General features: G+C 37.8%; 1 protein-coding gene across 1 annotated transcript in view; it reads right to left on the minus strand.

Moving 5' to 3' along the window:
* Positions 1–3,603: 3,603 nt before the first annotated feature.
* The window catches only part of HACD2 (3-hydroxyacyl-CoA dehydratase 2), a 41,535-nt gene continuing 17,908 nt past the window's right edge, over positions 3,604–27,230 (minus strand). Inside the window, exons 4-7 of the mRNA XM_074967145.1 lie at positions 16,250–16,338; positions 9,199–9,320; positions 7,066–7,244; positions 3,604–4,317 (exon numbers count right to left, since the gene is read on the minus strand). Coding sequence (XP_074823246.1) covers positions 4,235–4,317; positions 7,066–7,244; positions 9,199–9,320; positions 16,250–16,338 — 473 coding nt within the window. The 3' untranslated portion in view covers positions 3,604–4,234. The remainder of the gene's footprint in view (positions 4,318–7,065; positions 7,245–9,198; positions 9,321–16,249; positions 16,339–27,230) is intronic.

Below are 27,230 nucleotides of genomic sequence, written 5' to 3' on the forward strand. Positions count from 1 at the left end.
ACCCCAGCACAAAGCTTTTCCTGAGCTTCAGGCCATCAACTGCCATGACCTGTCACTTAAATATTATTTTTTAAATAATTCCCCTGTAAACCTAGTACTCATACTTAAAAGCTTTTAGATTTTAGATTTTAGGTAACTAGTATTGCCTCCATATTTTCTGTATTTGGTAAAAGAAATATGAAGGGGGACACTGAAAATATTGACCATTAGTTATGCTAAGACAAAGCTGGGGAGAGTTCAGCCTAAGCACTGTACATCAATAGCAAAGTTAGAAAAGGAAGTTTTTAATTACATACTAGTTGTGCTAAGTCACAGCTGTCATGCATGGGGCAAGTGCTTTTACAGGGCATGAAAACAGTCCTTTATTTCATCCTTTTTGCAAACAAAAAAATCACCGTAGTTGTGGAATCCTATGCGAAACATAGGGCTAGAACAGAATAACTCACTTTCCAACTGTTACTCAGGTCCTGTTAGAGGCTTACAACATATTAGCTAGATTCCATTAATTTTCACAGCTATTTAAAATCTTTCTCCCAGGAAGTGTTAAAAACATTAAGACAATATCCAGAAAGCTGCCTTGGTAGCAAACACTTTGCAGTATATTTAGTAAGTGAACTCCCAGATACTCTTGCATTTGTTAAAACATTCCATTGTATTTAGAATAATCATAATTACTTGTGCTAAAAGAATAGCTGTACTTATCTGTGATAGTACAGATAGCAATTGAAAAGCAAAAAATCTCTTATTCTATTCAAAGACCTGTACATGTTCTCAACACACTGTGATGGACATTTCCAAAAACTGAAAAATAAAATGTTAATTACTACATTTTAAGTTTAGACCATCTTCTGAGTGCAAAAAGTTATTAATCCAAAAATTTTCCTACAAACTGTAAGAAAAAATATATTGTGTACAGTACACAGCAATAACTATTAAGGATTAACCATCTGCTATTGCATACTCAAATATATTTATGCTTTTTTCCTTACATACTACCAACACTCCATATTTCATCCATAATTTTATTATTTGGATTACAGCAATTAGTATCACTGGTCAGTAGTTCAAAGCCAGGCAAAGAGCACAGAATCCATTTATTACACAATGCAACAACACAAATTAATATTTAGTGAACAAACTGTTTCACTACATTAACATCTGGTAGAAATATCTTCCAAACATGCATAAAAAGTCTAAGCTTAGTATTTCAGAGCTCCATGTAATATCTGGTTCCTACATATACAAAAAAATACATTTAACTTATAATTATCTTAGTAAATCAAAGACTTATAAAATTACAATTTTATTCTTCACAACATACAAAAAATACAAAAACGACTGTATATAACGTACAGTTTTCATCCAAATTTCATTATATCAATATGCACCAACATATACCTGATTTGATATATATTCATGAATATTTGTATCTTGAAAGATTACTTTAAAATGATTTTGCAGAGTGGTCCACACAAATGCCAATCTTCACTGGTAAATAAAAAAAATCTTTGATAGAAGCATCACATCGTGAAAAATTAAAATTTATCTGCACCTTTAGTTTGCATTTTACTGTAAATTATACTATGAAAATTTCTACAACTCCAGGTGTACATTGTCTACTAGGAAGGACCATGGTGTTTCTTCCATTCATAGTAATGACAAACTTGGATAAAGAAGCACGGTAGGACACAAGTTAGTAACCTGTCTACAAACTATTATGCACATCATGAAAACCATCAACGCAGAAGCAGATATCTGCTGTAGCAGTTTGATGATATCAGTGGAACGGAGAAAGTATGTGAGTCAAGTAAACAGTTTATGAAAAAGAACTCTCTAGATTATACTAAATAAAGTACCTATGAAACCCTCCACTATTAGGTTCACATAAATGAATTAAATTTCAGTGACAGATACACACTTCACAGAATGTATGTTCATTCTCATTTTATAAAAAGAAAATTAATATTATGAACAAAGAAACCAGTTATTAAAAAGATATCTTGGGGCCTGATTCTGCAGTCCTTATTCAGGATGAACTTCTACCAACTAAAATAGGAGTTTAGTCTGAGTAAGTACAGCAGGAATGCATTTTACATGTTGAAAACCTGGAGTACTGAATTCTTGAATAGGTTTGTGTTTGATGACAAGATTTCTTATAACCAAAACAATGTATTTTTCACATCTGCGAATGCTAGCTCCATTTTTTAAAAAAAATGTAGGAGTTAATTTACATGTGTGATCAATTACCTTTATATATGGTATTGTGTTATTGGGAGAGAAGTGATAAAATCCCAAAATATATAAACTTATCTAACTAAATAGGTAATTATACAGAGCCTTCTCCCCATTCTCAAAAATTTGTGGCAATCTCTCTGCTTCTTAGCAAACCCAAAGCCATCTAATTAAAACTATTGTACAAGCCTCCTTCCCATCAATATAGCTAACGTATCCCATTTCATATATCATTCACATAGGCCAAAATGTTTAGACATGGGAGTCTAAAGTTAGACTCCTAACTCCATATTTAGTCACCTAAATCGAAGTGGCTTGGTTTTCAAAGGAATTGAGCATCCAGAATTCCCACTGATTTCAAATGGGAGCTCTGAGTGTTCAGAACTTGTGAAACTCAGGCCATTGTGATTTATGTGTCTATGTATGTATTTGGGTTCCTCCATTTGAAAACACAGGCTATAATTAACCTGGATAGCCAATCTGAAGGGGGTAGGAGGAGAGATTTATTGGTCAATAAAGATGTACATTTACATTATTTTGTACAGTAAATCAAACACACTGCTATATTTCTCTAAAACAGACCAGTACTATTATCTCTAGGTTTTCTCCCCTCCCCAGTGTTGCCATGGTATCATTTCTGCTGCATTATAAGGTTTCACTATTTACATATCGAAAGCTCTTTACCATTTTGAGCACTGATAAAATTCAGCTGTACTTTTTCAATGGAACAAGAAACAGTATTGCCAACAAAAATAAAAAGTAGTAATGAAAAGATTTAGATTTTTTCTTCTTCAGAAAAACCTAAAACAAATGTAACTATAAATCTGTTCATGGAAATACTGCCCCTCTATGAATGACTACATTTAAAAAAAAATGTTCAGCTTACTAGCATCATTAAAATTAGATTTAACAGTATCACTGAAATTGTTGCCTATTCATCTTTAAGTTCAAGCGGCAAAACACAATTTGGAAAAAGGCTCTGTATAGAACATATTTAGACTGTGATTGTGTACATTTATTCTTAAAGTTGAAAGTCAGAAATGTATTTGAATCTTCTCTGTTTACAAGTGTGTTAACAAAAGAGGTTAAATGAGCTAGTGGACAACAGTTAGAAGTTATGGGGATAATTTAAAGCCATAAAGGGACGAAAACACTGAGCAACCGAGTGACATGTCTTGGTGTCACTCTGTACAGGTCCATGACTGATGACATTGCTTTACCCAATTATTTCAGAAAAGTTAAAATTACACTTTCCCCCCCTATGTATTTCAAAAAAGTGATCTGAGGCTGCTGTACTGAAGGCAGTTTTAATATTTCAGAGCAATATTACAGCTCTGTAGGAACAATACTGGAACAGAGCTTGAGGTAATAAACAGTTAAATCTTTAGATAACATATGCTGGTAGGACACCGTACTTTTTAAATTCCTTGAGAATCACATTTCCCTTCAGTTTCAATAATTGCTTCCCTGCTCTCCCTCCCACTTGCCTTTCAAGTTAGGAAATTCTCTTGCTAGATTTAAACAATCTGCCTGGTTACTGGAGTCCCAGCCAAAATCTTAGAGCATTCCAGAGAATATAGTTTGCCTCTACAGCAATACATACAATTTCTGGCATGTAGTCAAGCACTTTCAAAAAGCAATGACAATAATAATATAATCCCAATTCAAGCACTGCACTTAGTGGGTTCAACTTTATCACTCATTTTGTAACTTTCAGGTGTCAAGTGATAAATTGAAGTCTTGTTAGCATATAAATTAAAGAAACATAAAAGGCTAAAAAGTCAAAGCCACAAATTTCTCATAGCAATGCATGCTGAAAATGATATTCTAGTGTTTTACATGGTGAAATTTCAAGAAAATCATCACATTAGTTATTCTTTCTACATTTTTTTTAAACTTCCTATTTAATTTTTATACTCCTGGTTTATTTTATATAAATGTGCTGGGTTACTGAAAGTCTGCAGCATTTTGGTGTGTGAAAAGTTCTGAAAAAGAGCTGGAATTATTCAGATTTCTTGTGTTCTTCAGTATAGGAAAGTACCTTTCTCCTCTGATGTAGCATGTGGAAATACAACTGAGGAAAGACTGAAAAGAGAATAGACTTATGTAAATAAAAGTATGAAATCAGGTTTGTGTTTGAACATGACACACTTACAGTCATACATTCAAGGTCAACCCCCTCTCTTTGAAAATAAATGGCTTTTCCACGTTCTCGTCAAAAATCATAGAGAAAAATAGAGAGGCAGTGGATGATGCACACTATTGTCCCTACAGACTTCAAGTACCATGCATCAGTTTTTGCCAGTATGATCTTTTTTATTTCAAAGACAAACTACTACACTCTTTTTCTGCATGCCTCAATGTAGATCTTCACTCCAAGGTATGCAGGAACAGTCAAGATTACACAGCAGAACACTGGCATCAGAGTGAGTTTGCCAGACTATGTATCTAACTAGGAGCTGAACACACACATAGGATGAAAAGGTTCCTGAACTGCACACACAGAATAGGAAGAAAAGGCTTGGGGGGGCGGGGGAGGAGAGAAATAGATCTCAGAAAGACAATGAATTGGGTACAGTTTCTTTGATCCTGAAGGAGGGTCAGAGAGTGGAGTAAGATTGTATTTATACAATAAATTATAGTATTTGCAGAATGGGGGAACAAAATGTGATACTGAAATCATGCACATATGATATGAACAGCTAAACAAGCCTGAATACTAGTTCTAAACATGAGCTCAAGATCAGTTCATCCTAGTGAACCATAGGAGCCTGTTAAGGTTAGTGTCAGCCTAGATTATGTCAACTGTGTATTCCAAGATCTTGTTATGCAAAACAGATCAGCCCATGGCTATTTAAATTGTGCGCTAAAAAAGGTTTCAAGGTGGTTGTTTATAAATCAGCACTCTCTGCTCCAACTTCTTTCACTTTGTTTCTCACAATCCTCTCCCCCATCCCCCTTTAGTTTGTCTCCCACCTGACTGAATTCCAGATTATACTCCTGCACTCCAGGGAAACTAGTGTTGAGGGATACATTACTTAGTAAGAAACACATTGTTGCATAATTATTCCAATGAAACTTGAACAAATGCAGGAAGTCTGTCATGCATAGGATCCATTATGAGCAATCAAGATTTTCATGAGAGAATTATTTTGGTCCGAAGCTAATGTGACAGGACCTTCATTTCAAAACTAAAGGTTTTCATGAAGTGGAGTTGCAATTATTAGGAAAATTAATTGTATTACTTTCAATGAGAAGTTTTCAAAATTTTTCTGTCATTGTAACCCCAGTATTTCCGAAGTTTTCAGTGGGAGTTTAGGGTCAGGAAAACATAGGTCCTACGTTTATTTTCTTCAGTCTTAGACAGACTTCCATAAAGTGTGGGGCTTTTGTGGAGGGACAGCAGACTTGTGAAGTTGGGTCAGAAAGAATGAACTGAATAAACTGATTTGACAACTGAATCTTAATTCTCATGTGCTTCCAAAATACCAGAGGCTACAAGTTTATGCAAGAAGACACCCAGTACAAGTTGAACAATAGCAGACATATGTCATGAATGTTTTGATGCTTATCTACCAGGGTGATCAAAAAAACTATTCACATTGTTGGATTATTAGTTCAAAAATTCTGTACATATCTGAATACACTGATGAATCTACACTGAAAACAGAACATATTATTGGAAGGGGCAAGTGCTGCCCCAAAACTGAGCTATTTTAAGGGTGAGATCTAGATAAATTGTTTTGAAGGCTCAGTTTCCACCTCCCCACTTGGTTCCACCAACTACAATCCAACTATTCCAGTGGATGGATGGAAGTGAAAAAGTGAGACTTTCCTTCTTTTTATGTAAATAAATCCAAAGTTACTCTGCCTCTTTGGAGCTATGCCAAATATATTATTCTCGGACACAAATGAATGAAATGCAGTTTTCATAGCAGATGGAAAAGTTTATGACTTTTGTGACATCAAGATTCATAAGAAGCCTTACTTAGAAGATTATAAGCGCTGATTGTAGAATTCAACACTGCTCAAGTTTAAATCTTACTTAGGATACGATGCATCATTCTGCATAGATTAGAAGGCTACATAGATAATAAAAAGTTCAGAGAAAAAACAGCTGTAGAAATAGCTAAATAGACACCAATAGCATTATTATTACATTCTTTTGAATTTTAGACTCAATGTATAATTGTATTGGTTACAGGTCTTTTACTTTAAAACACCACATACCAAAGAAAAACAAGACCTACATTATATCTTTCTAAATTATGATTCAGACTGCCTCTCCCCCTCAAGATAGCTAAAGAAGCATCCCTGATGAGTACAAAAACAGTGTTCCCCACAAAGACTATTTTTGTTTGAGCAAAAGTGCACTGCTCTGCAGTTTTCGTGAGGATAGCAAATCTGCCACTCATCTACTTAACTACTGGAAAAGTCATGAAGAGATAACCAAAAAATAAATAAATAAAATTGTTTTTTTATAACTATAGACTAAATGTTCAGAACAAGTAAGTCCCATAAATGAAAGAGAGCAGCAGAGAGAAAAATCATTTAAAAAGTCAACATTTGCCAAAAAATACAACAATTATTTTATATTTCAAGTATGGATAAAAAAAAACTAGTTTCTCCATTACCACTATGTGGTAAACATTGGTAAATGCTGACTGCTGTAGTTCTACTTTTGTCTGATCTCTTTTCTTTAAGAAACTTTCAGACAAGTATGTTGCTACCTGTAAAGCTAGCTAGCTATGCATACAGTTTAATCACTCCGTTTCCCAGTTAGCTTTGCATATACTGTTTTCACATAAAACCCTAACACAATGGTGTACTTACTTGGAATATAAGAGATCATAACCAGGATCAGGAATGTATAGTAATCAAAGGAAAAATTGTATTTGTTAGGTAAACTAATGGAATACAAGCCAGCCTGTCTGACGAAGGGCAAAGCAGCATATATTGTAAGTAATTCGCCTGAGACTCCCATTGGATACAGTACTATGAACAGTGTGTACCTAGAACAAAACATTTAGGGAAAGGCATAAAAAAAAAATCAGTCCAAAACTCTTATAAGTGAAATTATTTGTTAAATTATGTTATGGTTACTCCACTTTTCAATCACCACAAACAAATTTAATATTTGCCTTGTTATTTCAGTACTAATTGGTATTTGATTAGAGCACAGTAAAGTGATGCTGCTATCGCCAAGGTAAAATGTTCAGACCAATGACCAAATTTGACTGAATGCAGAAGTGCCTTTGATAAGCTGCAACTTATATTTGAGTATAACCCTGTAAAATTGTAATTCACATTTCTGAACCACCTGCTATTGATAGTTAACTTGCTTAAGAGTCCATATCTGCTTGAAATCTTGTCTATAAAAGAGTTAAAAGTAGTTTCAGGTACAACACCTGTCCCTGAGCCACTGCCAACTGGAGCATTTTCCATCACATCTGCCTTTTACAAAGACATTTTGCCTTATTGCTATATAAAATATCTTTACAAACAAAGGAAACTGTCTAAAACTGGGAAACAGTGAAACTGACAAAAACACAGAGTGCTATAAATTTTTTCTTCCCTCTCTTTCAGTTACAGTCATCTTATAAAAGGGGGTAACATATAACAATAGTAAATAAACATTTTCAGACAGAAGTGTGATTTTTAAATTGTCATATTTCAGAGTAGCAGCTGTGTTAGTCTGTATCTGCAAAAAGAAAAGGAGTACTTGTGGCATCTTAGAGACTAACCAATTTATTTGAGCATAAGCTTCCGTGAGCTACAGCTCACTTCATCGGATGAATGCAGTGGAAAATACAGTGGGGAGATTTTATATACACAGAGAACATGAAACAATGGGTGTTACCATACACACTGTAACGAGAGCTCCATCACTCTCGTTACAGTGTGTATGGTAACACCCATCGTTTCATGTTCTCTGTGTATATAAAATCTCCCCACTGTATTTTCCACTGCATTCATCCGATGAAGTGAGCTGTAGCTCACGGAAGCTTATGCTCAAATAAATTTGTTAGTCTCTAAGGTGCCACAAGTACTCCTTTTCTTTTAAATTGTCATGTTCCTTTAAAATAGAGATACTTGTAGCATAGATAACATAGGAGCCTGTTGTAAGATAAAGACATTTGACACATTTATTATATCACTGATGTTCAGCTACCAAAATTAGTTTATTAAAGGATAACAGAGAAACTTGTAACAGGCTGACTGAGATTTCTTTATGTTCTTTCCTCACGACTGTGTGAAAGACCCATACAAAAAGAAAATTACTTTAAAACTATATAATTTGGCAGGAGGACTCAGAAGCAAGCATAGTACCTCAAAAAATTATTTTTTATTACTAGATTTTGAGTTGACAGTGTTCTTAAATTTCCATGCTCCCATTTAGCTAGAATCTTAACATTGGTATTCATATTCACTATGCACTGCTGAGCAACCAAAAAAGTCCACATTTGATTGTCACTGCAAAGTAATCAGTCTGATCTGTTGGATTACAACCCTCTTATTGTTCTTCTGAGCTAGTGTAGAAAATTAGTACATCAATTCACTATAGACCACTGATTATGGAAAAAAGCAAATATAATATCTGACACTTGTATCACTGGTCACCAAAAAAAAAAAAAAAAAAATCAAACTAAGTGTATAACAAGAATTTTTATTTCTTTCATAATCACTTTGGATATGAAGTCTCCAATTGGGAGAAATTAAAGATCATTAATGTCAACTTCTATTTAACAGATTTTAAGCACACAAATTGCCTGAGGGGAGCAACAGCTGGACATGGAGACATATCCGCTTGTGGCTATGAGGTGGTTACTGTCAGCTAATAATCAAAAATGTGTACGACAATTATTTTCCATGCTCATTAGACTAATTTTCTGTGTGGTTATATAAACTTTCCTGTCAAGTCAGTAAAATATCAGCAAAGGTCAACCTTCCTTTTATGCATCTTACCTGGCCCATTTGATGAGGTAAGGGAGGTGGTTTAATAAGCTAAATGTATAAAAGGAGTAACGGATAATTTCAGTGATCGTCCAGGCAACAACAAATAAGAGGACACTATCTTCATTCTGTACCTATTAAAGAGAGGAAGAAAAGATACAGTACAACAACTTCAGAAATTATAAATTGTTAACTACTCACATGACAAGAAATAGTTCTCAAAATAATCCACCCTTACACCTTGTTTTATTGCTTTTATTTAAGAGAGTGAGTTCCAAAGATTCACTTGTTTCAGAGTAGCAGCCGTGTTAGTCTGTATTCGCAAAACGAAAAGGAGTACTTGTGGCACCTTAGAGACTAACAAATTCACTTGATTTGATTCAAAGATTCACTTGAAGATCAACATGGTGCTTTAGTAATTGTTTTCCTTGTTAATTCTAAATACTCTCCCAATAGTGAAAAATTCTGAAGAAAAATAGAAAATATAATTTAAAAGTATGGAAACCTACCTCTTATCACTATGAGCTACACTGATGGCCCCACCATCCTATGCAACACATTAGGCCTAAATGATGTGCAAAAGCCCCATGGAATAATTTTGCACTGCCTGAATCCCCAGGCTTGTACCCATCCCTTATCACCTCCCCAACCTCAGGGGGAGGGTCTCTTAGGTTCAGTTAGGAGAGGGAGGATAGTCTATTGACTGGGCAAATCACTTAGCCTCTCCGTGCCTCAGTTCCCCATCTATACAATGGGGACAATAATACTTCCCTACCTCACATGTGTGTTGTGAAGATAAATACATTAAAAATGGTGAGGTGCTCAGACACTATGGTGATGGGAGCCTTATAAATAGATTTACACTGCCCTAAATATTTCGTTTTCAGCATGATGCACGTAGTGTAATAAAAAGCATTAACTGCATCACTGAAGTTGTCAGGCGGGAAATTGGAGGTTGATAGCCTCATCTGAGAAAATAGAGCTTTTGGCACCCAGGAAGGCATGGGATTCTATTTTAGTTTTGTGCATTAATGAGGAAGCTGAAACTTTTGGCACTGCAAAAAAAGATTTATCTCCTTTTCTCTCCCGCCCCCAACCTTTGTGTGTCTGTGTGTGTGGGGGAGAGGATTCATTAGCTACCTCAGTAAACTTGACAACTATTTGCCTCACTGCACCTTGTCCCAATTTCTGCTACTACATCCAGTGTAATTTCTGCTAAAATTAGGAGCAGTGAAATTGTTAACATTGATATTTAAAGCATCGTTAGGTTTAACTGTAAATACACTGAAATATACAAGAAGAATGGGCCATTTTGCTCTTCTAAGATATACTGTTTCAGAAAGACATCACTGCATCAATTTCACTCAGTTCACATTTTGAAATGTATTTTTACAACAATAAGTTTTTTGTTTTTTTTTTAAAAGAAAGCTTAGATTTGGAAGCACAAATTCAAAAAGGGACAGCAATAATGGGGCAGCTTATGTGGCCACAAAACTGCATTACAAATGGGAGAAAGCTCTAATACATAGCTTATTTCAGCAAACATTTTTATGTACAGTTTTCTTCCAGGAGAAAAATGTCATGAATTTTCTCTGCTATTAGTGAACACCGTGAGCCCAATTTCACTGGACTGTAGAACAACAAAAGCAAAACAGCTCACCAACTGGTACGTGCATATTTTCCTTTTTTCTCCAACTCTTAAAAGAGGAAAAGGAAGTCAGTAGGTGTGGGTGGTACACACACAATTCACCCTGGGTAAAGTACATGCACACACACAAAAAGAGGAACAAGAAAATATATGGGCATAGGGGAAATGTTTGCTCGTATTATAGGGCTGATCATATGTTCGCTTGTCAAAAGCTCATGGGACAACACATAAAAGAAGATGTTATTTTATTACAGTCAGACTGCAAACACAGATGGCATTACATAAGAAAAAACAGCAACTCTAGAAAACATTTTTGCTATTATTCATGATCATGTTGCTTGTAATAGTATTTCAGACTACTCCTATTTCCAGGGACAGGCAGTTTCAAAGCATTCCATAGCTGCCCCTTCTGGTCAAATCAGGAGCAGCATTTGGTGAGTTCAAGTCTGCCTATTTATTTCGTGTTGGGAAAAGGATGTACCCTGATGAAAGTTAAGATTCACATGCTGTTCTGATCTCTGTCCCTTGAATCAAGGAGAGGAGTGGATTACTGTGGATGTGGGACATAAATTATCACTTGAGGAGCATAAAATGGTGGGAGTATGGGGGAAGAGTGCCAAGAAACTGGTACTAGGAGTGGGTGATTAAATATACTGACATAAGTGGGGGAAAAGAACCTAGATAGCTCTGATCTAATTCTATGGTATAACTTTTCTGTTGCCATTGATTTCTGAAGTCATAGTCCTCTCATTCCCAGTCTACACCAAGAACAGCTGTATATGGTAACATGAAACCCTGCTCTACCAATCATTGCTAAGGCCATTTTACCAACCAATGTGGATGATGTCTTAGAACTGTGTTAAAACCAGAGTCCACACCTGTTGGTCAAAGAATGCTAAAAGCCAGTTCAGCAGAAGGCATGCCTGAACTGTTTTAAAACTGTTCTCAACCAACAGTCTTTTCTTTGCAGCAAAGCCACAGATTGAGTATTCATTTTCTTCATCGTTTTTGGCTAAGATAGTTTTTTATATCACCACAAAGAATTAGGTACCAGTTACTTACTGACAGATATACTGGAAATCTATTTATCATGGCTAGAACTCCTCGTTCTGCGTTTTTGGACACTTTAACTGAATTAGACATTTGAATTTGTCCAAGAGGCACATTACCAAACCTCAAGGGCCTGATTTACTAAACCAGATCTCAAGAGTCTTATTCGATTAGACACAGCTACAGTTAATTCCACAAAAGTATCATCCCCTCTACTTTCCTTAAAAGGAAATAATCCAGGGGAACACAAAAAAGGGACAGCAAGACTTTACAAACCCAGCAGCCTATTGCCATCCTCAAAAGTTATTTGCACTCATTAATACTCCTCTTTTTAATTTTAATTTTAATTTTTAAAATACCTGTTTCTTCCTGTAGGCCTTGGAATGCAGTCCTAGATATTTGTTCAAAGTATATTACGTACTCTTAATATGACTGATGATTTAACAAGCTTCTTAACTAAGCTGTTCAGACCACAGATATAAATTGCTGTTGAAAGCTATTTCAAATTGATTTATTACCAAAAAAGGTCTTGGATTTATTTTAGCTTACCCGCACAATTACAAGTAGGAGACAATCTTTATATTAGTCAAAACAAAAAAAAGACTATGCTGGGATGTAAAGTTAACGTTCAGAATCCAAGAAATATGACAAAATAAGGTCATTTATCCAACCTTAATTGTTTTCCCTCATGCATACGCATGAAAGATGTCCTAAGGTTGGGGGCGAAGAAGAAAAAGGGAGTTCTTCATGCTTTTTGATTTTTATGATGTGTAAAAAGGTTCTCTCATACTCAAAATGGCTGAATTGTTTTGCTCAAAGTTTAAAAACCAAGAATAATCTTTGAGCAGAAAGCCTTTCTGGAAAATTTCAGTCCACAATGTGAATATTTTGGGAAGTGATAGAGGATTGAAAATGGGTGGGTGTTTAGAAAGGAAACATTATACAAATGTTAATTATAAGGGTAATTTCCAATCCTGTTTTATTATCTTTACAAAGAAAATGTGGGGTTCCAAATAGATATACAGGGCCTGATACATGAGTTGCTCCAGTGTTTCTGTTACTCCAGTTTTATGTCAGTGCAAGTATTATTACATCAATGTAAATAATGGTCTACAGGCCTACAGTGTTTTGTCCTTGAGAGTTTTGATCTTTTTAGTGTGGGCTTTTTCTTATTTTATCAGCCCTGATAAAAGCTCTTGCAGTCCCAATGATGATAATATAATAAATAGGATATTAACCTATTCAATTGGCAGTCTTTCTTTTCAAGTAATTTTTAGTATACTTGATTGCTGGTGAAAGATGTCAAGTTCACAGACTCAGAACCTGATATCTTCCACTTACCCACCCAAGACACTATAAAACACAGACAGAGATTGCAAGGATCCAATATAATTCTATTCTGTTTTGGAAAGACCACCTCTAAAAATAAAATATATATTGGTCTTCATGTCATCAATTCCTGACCTTTCTGATGAGATCGCTAATAAGGGTGCCAATACTGATATGAACACCTTTCCACTGGAAGTGGAGAAAAATCATCAAGTTGCATTTCAAATGGGCAACCAACAAGCCATCACATGATAGCATGGTTCTACGGCTCTACACCGATTCAAATATATGACATGGAACTGGAAGGCTCCCCATTATTATCCTTACACTTTTTTTTGACCAGTGTTTTGCTTTAACCACTCTCTTTCCCTTTTTTCTTTGGAACCACAATATTGGCACACACCAAACAACAGAGGCCAAGCAGACTCAACTCAGGATGTAACGAAACTTCACAAATAACTGTTGGAGAGCAGATATTGCACCACATGCTGGACTTTCTCTATAAAGCTAACAACTGCCAGTCCTATCTGACCCAAAGAAAATAAGCTAATCTCTCCCCTCCTCGCCATACATCATCATACAAAGCTTAACAGAAGTCTATCATGCAGCTATAAGTTAATATATCTATAAACATGATAGCACCAACCCAACAAAATCATGAGAAGCACAAACGTGTTAACAGCAAGATTCATGCTTCAGATCATATCAGAATAAGTTTCTAGATGGTCAATGTACAGAAGAAGAATGTAGTACTGATGTTTCTTCTTTCGAAGAATCTATCATATCTGCAAGCATTCTGGAAAGGAGGATATTAAATGCTTCTAACTCAAGAAGTTCAACAGCAAAATTGAAGTTTATTTAAAAAACCTCATCATGCATATACATATTATGTCTTACAAAATCCATAAAGGTGCGTAAATTTAATCCTGGACTTCATCAAGGAGATCACTTGTGCAGACAGCCCTTTAGAAAAAGCAGAACACTCATAAAAAGAAAAGGAGTACTTGTGGCACCTTAGAGACTAACAAATGTATTTGAGCATAAGCTTTTGTGAGCTACAGCTCACTTCATCGGATGCATGAACACTCATGACACTAAATACCAGACATTACAGCACCATGTCTATCTGGGATCTGGTGTCCATAGATCATCTCCTCACGTGACCTGCTACCACTTTCTTTTAGTCACTGTCTCAGGGTAGTTTAACTACAATGCCTGAAGCCAGCATCCCATATGAATCTTCACTATCCTCACCCTACCTTTGGGGATATTAAAAAAGTAGTCTAGGCAATCTAATCCTTAATATTTTAGTGCCAAGATAATGAAGAAATTCTCCAATGTGGATAATTTCTATATAATTATTCTTGTTTACACGGCACCATGCATCCCAATGGCACTATAGAACTAACAATAATATTTTCACTTGTGGTGTGTAGACGTATCTTAAGATACATCTAAATATAAACATTAATTCTTTGCTCCTAATTAAAGTCTTAGAATCCCATTTTGCTTGTTTGAAATCTGGCAGCCATTTCTGGTGCTATTTTTTTGCTGGAGTCAACAGGGACTGGAACATTACTATACTTGCATCCCACAGATACATCTGTCAGAGGAAGAGCAGATGTTTTCACATAGGTGTTTTGGATTTTATTAAGAAAAATGTTTAAATATTATTTTGCTTATCAAATGAACTAGTGGAAAGGATTATTAGAAAATCTGCAAAATTGTGATTCCAATAAAGTATGTGCTAATCACTATCTTGATCACCTTGCTTGTATATCATATTCTTTTCCTCCACTTGTTTTGTACATACTTTCGGGACCTACTGTAATATACACTAATTATGATAAAGGGAATATTCTCTTAAGGATAGCTCAGTGGTTTGAGCATTGGCCTGCTAAACCCAGGGTTGAGAGTTCAATCCCTGAGGGGGCTATTTAGGGATCTGGGCAAAAATTGGGGATTGGTCCTGCTTTGAGCAGGGCGTTGGATTAGATGACCTCCTGAGGTCCCTTCCAACCCTGATATTCTATGATTCTTAAATGTAACAAATTATCTGAAAAATATTCCATCCTCAGTAAAAAGAACAAAATATTAGAAATATCGTTCAGGAAAACATTGCAAACTTAATGCAAAGACACCTACAATTCTTAATCCTATTCCAACTCAAAACAAAAGTTAATTTTACTATTACATTTAATGAAAGCAGGATCAGACACACAGTAGAAAGGGATACGATATAGTAGCAAGATTCAGGTAACAATGGTTTGGCATTGCCCAGTTCAAAACGATATACTGAAAAAGTGGGATCTTGGGTTTAGGACAGTAAGTTTAGTAAATGGAAATTACAAATTTAAAGGGGGAATCGCAATTGAAGACACAGTGACAATCCCTCACTGGCTCTTCTAGAATCATCACCTATTTACAGGAATTTTCCAGAAGAATCTACCATTGGATAACTAGAAAACTTAATATTACACCCCTCCTAGCCCCCATCAAACTCCAGACCAGTGGTGTAATGGTAATTTTGGAAGTGAAAGAGCTTAGATTCAGCTATCAAAAAAAACCTAAAGTCCAAGATGGTGGTCATGGTTGTGGGCCAGAATTGGGATGCTTCTGACCAATGAGATCCAATAGTATTTGGAACAGAAGGAAGTTATTTCATTCTGATTATCACCTCTATATAGAGGGCCACCACAAGTAAAGTGAAATACCAGAAATTAAGCCTTTCCCATCATTTCATTTGCCTAAATATTCTGAATACAAGTGGAATTATTGTGTCAAAAATGTAAGACTCCCTTAAACTAAGCATGGGAAGACAGAGAAGTGATCAAAGAAAATACCAACGTGTAACATGTAAATACCATGTAAACTGTAGTCAAATATATTTTTTGTGGTGTATAGAGCTCTCATATAAACCATTCAGATGTGGGGCGGTAGAGAAGAACATATTTAAAATTAAAGAAAAGTGACTGATGCTTCTTTGTAGCACCTTCTCATTACCCTTTCATTCTCTCTCCTGTAGCTTAAACTTACCTCCTTTACACTGTGGGTTACAGCCCATGTCAGGAAGACCCTTGACATCACTTGGAAAGCAGTCAGGACAACAGAAGAGGGAACAATGCCTGAAAGATATTTTAGGACTGATAAATACACTCAGTTTTACTATTTTGGAGAAAGAGACAGATTTACTAAAGCACAATGTTATTCAGCAAAACTGCAGTAAAGCTGAACTTTTAGAACACAGGAGCATGAACTTTAATTTAGACTGCAAAATTTTCAGGGCAGGGTCTGTATTCATGATGTGTTTGTACTAATGGGATGCCTTGATTGGGACTTTAGACACTATCCTAATACAAATAAGAAATAATCTGTCTTGCTGCAAAGAGTATGGCACAGACCTTAATACCCAAGGAACAAACTGGGTGAGCAAGGCTATGTGTACACTGCACTTTTGTTGGTAAAACTTTTGTCAGTTAGGGGTGTGAAAAAAAACATACCCTTGACCAACAAAAGTTTTATTGATGAAAAGCGCTGTTATGGACAGCACTTTGTCAATAGGAGATGCATTACTGTTGCTCTTTGGGGATGGTTTTATTTTGCCGGCAGGAGAGCTCATTGGCCACTGTTGGAAGACAGGATACTAGATTAGACGGATGATTGGTCTGACCCAGTATGCCTTTTCTTATGTTAACTGAACACAAATTACTGCAAACATCTAGCACCAGAAGTGCTTTGGAGATGAATAAAGACTGGTGAGGAACTAGAAAAAGAAACGAGAGGCAAGCATGTGGAAAGGTTCAGAAGGAACTGACAAAAAAAAAAAAAAAAAAAAAGAATTTCACAAGAATTAGATTTTTCATCAGACATGCAGTACAGACCTCAAAAAAGCTAATTCAGGCATTACAAAGTAGTAGGAGTGATGGAAAGAACCAAGGCACCCAATCTAAGGTAAGAGAAATAACTGAGGCATGGCACTTTTCAATGTTATCCATGTATTAATGGTAGGCAGATTTCTGAAATGCAGTCTGATAGAACTCCTGTGTAGCTCAAAATATACAGAAAAGGGGCTGAAAAAACCCTATAGTTTGCCTAGTCATTTAGGAGCCTGATAGGTTATACAAATCCCATTCAGTCCAGGAAGGGTTAACAAGCTGCTGTGGGCTCAATCAGCTCAGCCCACTTCACCTGCAAGAGCTGTCAGGCTTGCAGGGAGTAGTTAATAGGAAAGAACCAGCTCAGTTTGGGACTGACTGGGGAAAAAAAAGAGACTAGCAGTTCCCATGTTGTGTAAGAAACATGGGTGGGCCAAGAGCCATCTGAAGACTTGTCTGCCAGAGTCTCCTTGAGGGGAGGGGAGGGGAAGCGTGACACAGACTGTTAGTTTGATTTGTTACCAGGACCTGTTGGGGCCATTAAGGCCTGAAAGAAAGGGGTTGAAAGCTGAGCCAAGCAGGGATGAAAATTCCTTTAGTCTGTGTTTATGTTGGACTTGGGGAGGCAGTTATTCTAGAAGGGTTTGAATTCTCAGTGACTTAGCCAGACAGCTAGCCCATATCCATCACTAAAGTGTGCTGAAGACTCCCTTGGGCAGACTGAGGCAAAGGTGCTGCAGTGCCACACAGAGCAAGTGCTCTACCACAAGGTCACATACCAAATGTGACAGACTCTCTCTTTTACCTTGCTGTTGTTCATAAGACTAGGCCTGACTTGGACCCAAACTGGATCTGAGCCCACCCGACCGGACACAACGAGGGTCAAGTCATTTTTGAACCCAACTTGACCCTTTTCTCCGAACCTGAGTTAGTGCCACTGCTGCTGCCTCCTGCCCATGGGGTTTAATGCAGTGCCAGCAGTGGAATGTCAGAGTGTCTATGTGCCTGCTCCTGCTGCCCCCGCTGCAGTGTGTGCACACTGTGGAGTGAGAAGCGCTGTGTCTTGTTTGCACACTCACTCTGCTGCACACAGACATGGCGGTTGGCAGAAGTGGGGCAAATAGCCACTAATGCACCGATCCCACCAGCCTAGCTCAAGTGAGTGATCACATTGCAAAACACTCAACTGACATTGTTACAATAAAACCCCTATTTTATGAACTACTTAGGGATTGAGTTTTTAAAAATGAAACATCTTAGTTACAGTAGGAACAGCACATAAATAATTGCAGTCTGATGCACTGCATCACTTTCTTCTTGTCCTTCAAATGACTGCGAAGTGATTCCCAATGCACGGAAAGTATCAGAATGTGAAGGGATGTTGACTTGTTCTTCAGACTTCACTTTTGTTGTGTGTCCCCCCCTCCCTCAAATGGGAAATATGATTCCTACAACAGATCATTCATAAGACTGGTGTTTGTAAATATTGAGGTTCTACTGTATTAAATTCTCAGAGATGTTGGATTAGCATCCCCACTTCATTACTGACAGGTCAGCTAGCTTGAGTTTAAAGCACCACTAACTTGAGCTAGAGATTTTTGTGTGTGGACAGGAATAGAATTATAACTCGAGCTAACAATGCAGTGAAAACAAGCCCTCAGGTCACAGTGAAAAGCAAGAGTCTAACGTACCCCAAATGGGAGACCAAACTGTCAGGATAATTATGATTGTTGTGTAACTAAACTTGTCTCCATCTGTCCGCTAACCAACACTAAAGCCATGTCTACACTAGCAAACTTGCAGCTGCATCGCTACAGCTGTGCCGCTGTAAGATTGTTCATTGTAGCCGCTCATTGTAGAACTCTCCTGTCGACATAATAAAACTGCCTCAACGAGCGACCATAGCTATGCTGGCAGGAGAGCGTCTCCCGCTGACATAGTGCTGTCCACACCAGCACTTATGCAGGCGAAACTTATATCGCTTAGGGGTGTGTTTTTTTCTCACCCCTGAGCGACATACGTTTTGCCGACCTAAGTGGTAGTATAGAGACATTGCCTATGAAGCCTCCTGACAGACACAACTTTACCCTCTATTCTAATGTATCCATTCCAGGATGCCTATCACCAGAGTTATCAAATACCTTACAAACAAACCTTACACACTTTCTGTAGGCTGAGCTCAATGAACATACCACAGGCTCCTTGCATTCCTCCAATCCACCCCCACCAGCTCCCTTTGTGCCACCTTCTCAATCCCCTCTATTTCAAGAACTCCCTATACCCCCTTCATCCAAGGGGCTGTGTACCCCCCATCCCACTTCTGCCACATGCAAGTGGCTCTGTTTATGTTCACATTTCCCCCCTTCCCCCATTTCAGGGTCTCCCCATTCTCCCTCTTTACCTCCTCAACCCACCATTATTATTTTTTTATGTCTGGGAGATAAATCATTCAGGGCTAATATTTATTGGGAGGATGGGCAGAAATGAGATATTAAAGGGTGTTATGTTGGAAGGTGTTAATGAGTGCCATCAACTTTTTCCATATATAATATGCAGTGTTGTTGGAGCGGTGTTGGTCCCAGGATATCTTTTATTGGACCAACTTCTGTAGGTAAGAGAGAGAAGCTTTTGAGCTTACTCAGAGCTCTTCTTCAGCTCACCTCCCACCCTGCAGGTTCCTAGAGCCAGCTCCAGCCCAAGCCCAAAGGACTATACCTCAATTAAACAGTCCCTTAGCCTGAGCCCCGCAAGCCCAAGTCAGCTGGCACAGGTCAGCAGTGGGTTTTTAATTGCAGTGTAGACATACCCTAAAAGGTTTCCAGATGTCAAAGGGAAAAAAGACAGCCAAGGATATAGTTGAAGCTATTAGTGGAAACACTGCTTATGAAGGCAGAACTATGCCATTGTGTTGACTGAAAATATTTTGGGACATTACACTAATAGTGTCTTAAACAGAGAGCTGAAAAATTTTATTGTGGACTAAGTTTATGGGACTTGTGGAGTAACGTGAACTAAAGAGACTGAAAGCTCAAACACATTAGAATGGTCAAAATTAATACAGATTCACCAAGGAAAACAACCACACAATTTGCAAATTTCAAAATTTCAAATAAAAACTTGTTGGTAACAAATGAAATAATTGAAATCCTGACACTGCTGAAAGAGTGAATTAAAACTTGAAAAAGAACAATGCAATGATTTCTGAAGGCACACAGGATAAGACAGTTCTTACCATACACAAGTCAAATATTTGCAAGTAATTCAGTATATAACTTGGCATTTGAGCATTCTGCTAGTAGCAATCACTCCGCTGAAAATCTCATAAGATGCGATCATGGGATGTACTTTCCACTGTGTGAACTTTCAGAATCCATATGATGGTCTCAGCTGGATTTAATGAATGATGAACTGAAATTAATTGTAACAAAACAGACAAGCCCACAACTGATTCTTTAAGAGTGATGTAAAGTGCACCAAAAAAACCCTGCTGAAGACAGCTAAGAACATAGCAAGGGAATTTGATCTGACCAACAGGAATAGCCGCTAAACACACACAAAACTCGGGGACTGGAGGGAAAGCAGTGTGCGGCTCAGTGGAATTGGAAGCCAGTTTACAGTAATCAACTTCATAGCATGGCTAAACTCTAAGGCAGGCAAGCTCCATAAGACAGAAGAATCTCAGGGAGAAAGGCAAGCGTGACATCTGACCACTCAAGTCTAAAGTTTTTCCAAGGAAGTGTTCCATGTAATCCCCAGATTGCCATAAACTATTAAACTGAACTTTCAACTCAAATTCAATAAATACTATTTGACAACATATAGTTCTGTGAAAGGAGCTCCAGGGCAAAATGCAATACGAGTCCAGAAAGTACAATTAGATGCTATCTGCAAAAAGGCTGCAGTGGATGTAGAGTACTGGGAGGTGTCCCCTAAGCACAATGAAGAGAAACTGGGATAAATCAGGACATGCTGGAGATCATCCAAGAGACATTTTGAGAAGAACTGTGAATACTGCTATCAGCAGCCATTTATAGATCGGTCTGGTTTGAGAAGCCTGGGGGAACAAGCACAAATAGTATAGTGCTGATGTTTTGTATTAGACACCTAAGCAAAACGGTTTAATTTATAAATCAACACTTATTGCTTTGAGATTATATAAAGACCAGCCTTTGTAAGAGATTGCAGAAAAGAGGAGTGAAAGAATTATAAATCCTTATGAATACTTCTGAAAGAAAATCTTGTTTCACTTTAAATTTTCCAACTAACAAGGATCATTTTTAAAATGAGTGCAGATTATTTTGGAGAGAGAGCAACTGAGCGTTTGATCACCTTGGGGTAACAGCAGAAAGTTATGTTAATCTGGGAGAGTTTTTAATGTTACTAGTTTATAACTGCAATCACCTTTCCTGAAATGATCAGCATTGGTTAAATATAATCCAGTGATTTATGATAATAAACTGTTAAATCCCAGTTTGGGATAGATAATTCTTATGTACAAAGTGTAATAAGCTTGTGAAAAATACTTCCCTTTTGCTTTACAGAAGAATGACACTTGAAAATAATTCTGTTGAATAATAATTACATGTTTAAAAGAACTGAACACTAACATACTGTTAAGAAATAATGTATCTATTCACGGTAACAGGTATTAGAAATTGTAATTTTTACTAAAATAAAGAAAAGCTTGTTTTCTGAAGAAGGATATTCCTCAACTCAGGACAGAAAGTCAGACAAAGTCAGCTATCTTGATCAAGTGGCTGGTGACAATCCAAACATTATCAGCCTCCTGATAACTAATTTCTAGTAACTTTTTTAAGTGCAGGGACTTTGCCTTCATGTGCACATGTCCAATATCTAATATACTGCAGGGTCTTATCAGAATACAAATAATTTATTCTATAAAATTACCAGATACTCAAATTAGGGACCAGCTTTGTAACCTGTAAGCAACTACTGTACTTACACTAAATTAAGCTAAAAGTTAAGCAATTGTTTCATTCAGGAAGAGTTTGTACAGTTACCACTATTATTTAATAAAAAACGTTGTCAAACCCTCACTGGAACAGAAAAATTCAGATTGCTTAAGTGTACCAGCCCTTTTAAAGCAATCTAGATGTTTCTTCTAATGAAGTCTTTTTTGTCTAAAGTAGAAAATGTATTATTCCCGCAAATTGGTAGGGAGAGATCTATTCTTTTAAAGACATTTTCTTCTATAATTCCACTAATTTGAAAAAAAATCTAGCTTTTCACTTCTTGAAGATGCTATGCATGGTTTACTGATTGCCCTTTATAGACCCAGTTTTTTTGGAGCAACAATTATTCAGAAAGCCAAAAACTATTGCATTAAACAGTATTAGACTGCCCTCTGCTGCTAGACATCAATGTTTGAATTCAACTTTTCAATAGTAATATTTGGTTATCCTAAAATACATTTTAAAACCAGAAAATAAACAGAGACTTGATGCTAGCATCAGGAAATACTTTAAATTTGGGGGGATGCTTAGATGGTGTTTGGGACCTATCTGTTTTCAGATTTGTAGTTTTGTGGACTCGGAATCATAAGGACGTTTTATTGGTTGACGCTGTCTTTGAATGCTTGTTGAATAAGAACCAAACAAACAGTTGTATTTCAAATTACAAGAGGAACTTTCTGAATGCAGAATTTCCCACTTCTTTATGAAAAGTAATTTAGTTTTAAAAATAAACATCTGGATTTGGCAGAGCAGCATAGGTGGGCTTCTTCACACTATGGCCTTGATTCTGCAAAGATTTACAGACATATTAACTACACACACTGTGAGCAGTTCCATGGAAATAGTCATAGGGCATGAAGTTAAGCAGGTGCTTAAGTACAGTATTTGCAGGATCAGTGCCTGTATGAGTAACACATAAAAATGCTGAAGTAGCAAAATTTCAGCACAAAGATGAATCAATTGCAAAAATGCCCTTCTTGTCATCATGTGAGGTGGGGGTTTGTAGATCTATGCACTTCCGGACACACTGAAACATTCTACTAGCACTTATGCATTGAAATCCAGACTACTGGTATGGAGTTTACAGCTTCTATTAGGCAAGTTATTGTCAGTGTATAGAACAGACAATATGCTAGGGCCTGAACTTGCAACCCTTACTCACCCAACTAGTCCCACTGAAGAAAGCAAGATTATTATTGGTAAGATCTGGAATAAACAGTTACTTGCCCAGTTCTAAAATACATCTCCACATTCAATGACCAAAAAAACTAAGATAATGAAGAGTTAAGGTTGCTTGGTGGTGTCGTTTCCTTGCAAAACAGTGAGTTGAGCAAAACTCAAACTTCTGAGAACTAGGAAATACAAAGTTAACACTCCCCTCTTTCAGTTATGCCCTAGTATGCCCCACTAACACACATACCTTTACTTTGCCAACCACACAGTTGTTGAAATTTATAAGCTCTTCATCTCCTTTTACAACCCACTCACTCTCACCCACAGGATTCCACTTAACACTATTAGAGGACAAAAAGGGAGGGGAAGGAAGGTTGCTCACATCACCTTCCACCTGCTCCTCTGAAGCTTGCAGTAAACAACGGGAATTATTTGGATACACTCCAACTGCAGGGGGTGTGTTAGGTATGCCTACACTAAATGGGGGAGGCAGCAGTTGGACCCGCATGGTAAAGGCGTGTTTGTGATACATGGGTGGATTACCTTGAGGTGACAGAGCTATGATTATATGATGAAATCTGTTTTGCATCCTCCAGTGCGTTAGCACAGATAAGAGCTCCATGTATACATTCAGGATACAATATGCACGGGGGGACGGAGGGGTATTAGAAAAAAGTATTGTCAGTAGTGAGCTGGGAATATAACAGTCTAAGCAATTATCATCTGCATGCACTAAAGGTAAAGTGAATGGAATCAACGTCAGGTGTAGCTGTACTGAATTATGAAGGCAATATTTAGCTCTGAGGTGTTTGAGAGATCTGTGGATTACTTTGAGGTGTGTGACAGAGCTGAGACTGTGATATGAGGAGATCGCTGTTTTGCACCCTCTGATGCATGTGATGAAAGAGAAGAGGTGCATTTGTCTCTTCAGGATGCAGTAGGCATCATTTCCATGCAGACTGTGTAGGTTACGTCAGTAACAGGGCACAGGACTTTTATTACAAAGGGTATTGTCAGCAGTGAAATGGAGCATAAGCAGTTTTTAATGCTTTAGTGATGGTTAAGTGTATTCTGTGAGTAATGGTATGCCTATATTTGAGCTAGGAAGTGTGATTCCCAGCTCACTCAGATGTATCCGTGCTAGCTCTCCTCGAGCTACCTGTATGAGTACAAACCCATCTGGACCCTCTGGGTACATCCTTGGACACTATCAAAAGCCACCATTCATACTATCCTGGCTACACTGTTAATTTTTTTTTTTTTGCACCTCCCACCTCAAAATGTAGACATACCCTCAGGGAAAGGCAGTTGTAAAAGACTAGAGTGGTTCTTAAATTGTACATGTGTGGTATTCTTTCTGGGGAGTTGGTTAGGTGTGTCAGTCTATACCAGAATCTGGACCCTCCTGAATCTTATAGTGTCAAGGGCCAGTGTATGTGCATATTGAAGTATGTTGTGATAACTGGCTGGTTGCCGAGCTGCACTGTTACCCAGCACATCCACAAGTGGTGGATTGTGGAACAACCACCTTCAGTGAATGTTAGCTGCGAAATAAGCAGAGGTAGCTCTAACAAATAAGCAGTCGTGGACCAAGCAGCAGCACCACCAGAATGTGGTGGAGACAGCAGATGGCAATGTTGTCCCTTTTGAAAAGCCACACGTGCCCTCCAGTGGTGCTGTGACATTGCAAGTTCAGGCCGTTATTATGATAAACCTGTTTAGCCCTCAATCTTTTGGAAGCAAGATCTTTAATGGCAGATCAGGCAGAGGTCAACACTAATATCCTCAATGACTGTAAAGGTGAATATAGGCTACAGTGCAGCAGTATCTCCAGTTGTCTTGGTCTCATTGCTATTGGATTAAGATCTTGTCAAGAATCTGTGGGGAAAACTGGTGTGCAATGGTTCCTTCACATTAAAAGAATCCATGCACAGACATCTTTCATGGTACCACCACCTACCAGCACATACCTCAAAGTCCTTCAGCCATTGCTAATGGCAATGCGAGCAGGATTGTGATGTCTGGGAGCTCCTAGTCATAAACTGGCATGGAAGCTGCAGTTACAGAATGGCTGTTAAGATCTCAGATGAGGCAGGAGTGCATTTTTGGCAACTGTAACTGTGACTGAGCAGTTCTTTTTAGGATTTGCTCTGCTCACCCCACATGGGGAAGGGACTAAAAAAGGTGCCTCATACCTCTAATCTGGACTACCACATTCAGATGAATAATTTTGTAGTGGCTGAAATCAGCAAAATCATTTAATCTAATTTGGGACTTGGAATGTCAGGACTCTCATGGACCAACCTAATACTGATTGTCCAGAGCACCTTACCACAATTTGTGGCCCAAGAAATTAGTCGATATGGACATCAATATCGCTGCCCTGAGCAAGACCCAATGAGCAGGAGAGGGGGTGCTTAAGGAACAAGGAGGTGAATGTATCTTCTTTTGGAAAGGAAAACCTGAAGCATTTGGCATCAACACTCAACTTGTCAACCAACTTAACAAGCTCTCTACTGGAATCAACGAACACTTTATAACTCTTCGATTGAAACTGCAGCAAACCAATAGGCTACTGCTATTAGTGTGTATGCCCCAACACTTGATGCCAATGATGATGCCAAAGAAGAATTCTACACCAGCCTTGATCAAGTCTTCTTTGGTGTACCAGTGACAGACTGGTTCATCCTTCTTGGCAACTTTAATGCTAGAGTCAGATGGGACTTGACAAGGAAGATGTAGGACAGATCACTTCAAACAGCATCCTCCTCCTCCTCACCAAATGTGAAGAACATGAATTTATTATCACTAACACCTTGTTCTGCCAGCGAAACCAATGCAAGACATCGTCACAACATCCACACTCCAAGCACTGGCATTTGATTGCCTATGTCATTGTCCAGGCCGAGAACTGCAAAGACATCTGCATTACTCAAGCCATGACTGGAAGCGACGACTGCTGGACTGATCACCACCTCATCTGTTCGATCATGACCAGCAGACTGGCCCCTAAACGACAGCTTCAACGGAAATGATGCAGACAGAAAATCAGCATAAAGGCACTCAAAGATCCAAGAAAGCGTAACCTCTTCTGCCAATGCCACAACGAAAAACTGATAAATCTAAAAGAAAGATAACCGGAATGTGTCACCAGCACCTGGGTTGCCCCCAAATCCAGCATCCTCAGTGCCTGCAAAGACACACTAGAGTTCTCTGGCAGGAAACAACAGGACTGATTTGATGAAAATGATCGGGAAATACAAGACTCGACCGATCACAAACACAATGACTTTTGTGTCTGGCAGAACATCAACTCTGTGCAAAAGAAGCCAGCTCACCAACAAGCAAAGGCACAGGACTGAAAAAGAATGTGTGACATAAAGAACAGATGATGGCTGAATAAACTGAATGAGTTTAAACTTCTCACTGAAACCCATGATATGTGTTGCTTCCTTAATTCCATTAAAACTATTTATGGCCTATGAATTTTGAGGCCAAACTCCCTGAGATCTAAGGATGGATGGGAGTTGATCAAAGAAACTGAAGCCATCAATGCACACTGGAAGGAACACTTCGAAGATTTCCTCAATAGTGACTCTGTGGTTGATGACAGTGTCTTCACCTTCATCTCACAATACCTGATCAGAGGTGAACTCGGAATACCTCCAATACCTGGAAGAAGTGTGCAGAGCTATTATGCAGATGAAGAACAACCAGGCATCTGGAGTTGATGGAATCACTGCAGAAATTTACAAGTAGGGGGGAAAGGAACTCACCTTACAGCTACACACTTTTGTTCTCAAAATATGGAACCATGAGAAAATCCCAGATGAATTTAGAGATGCTATGATTGTGACGATTTTCAAGAAAGGAGATAAATCTGACTGTGGAAAGTATAGAGGAATCTCTCTGATAGCAACTGTAGGAAAGGTCCTCACAAGACTTCTCCTGAACCATCTTCTTCCTCTTGCCAAAGACATTCTTTCTGAATCTCAG

Source organism: Natator depressus, chromosome 11 (assembly GCF_965152275.1).
Source record: "Natator depressus isolate rNatDep1 chromosome 11, rNatDep2.hap1, whole genome shotgun sequence".
Classification (NCBI taxonomy): Eukaryota; Metazoa; Chordata; order Testudines; family Cheloniidae; genus Natator; species Natator depressus.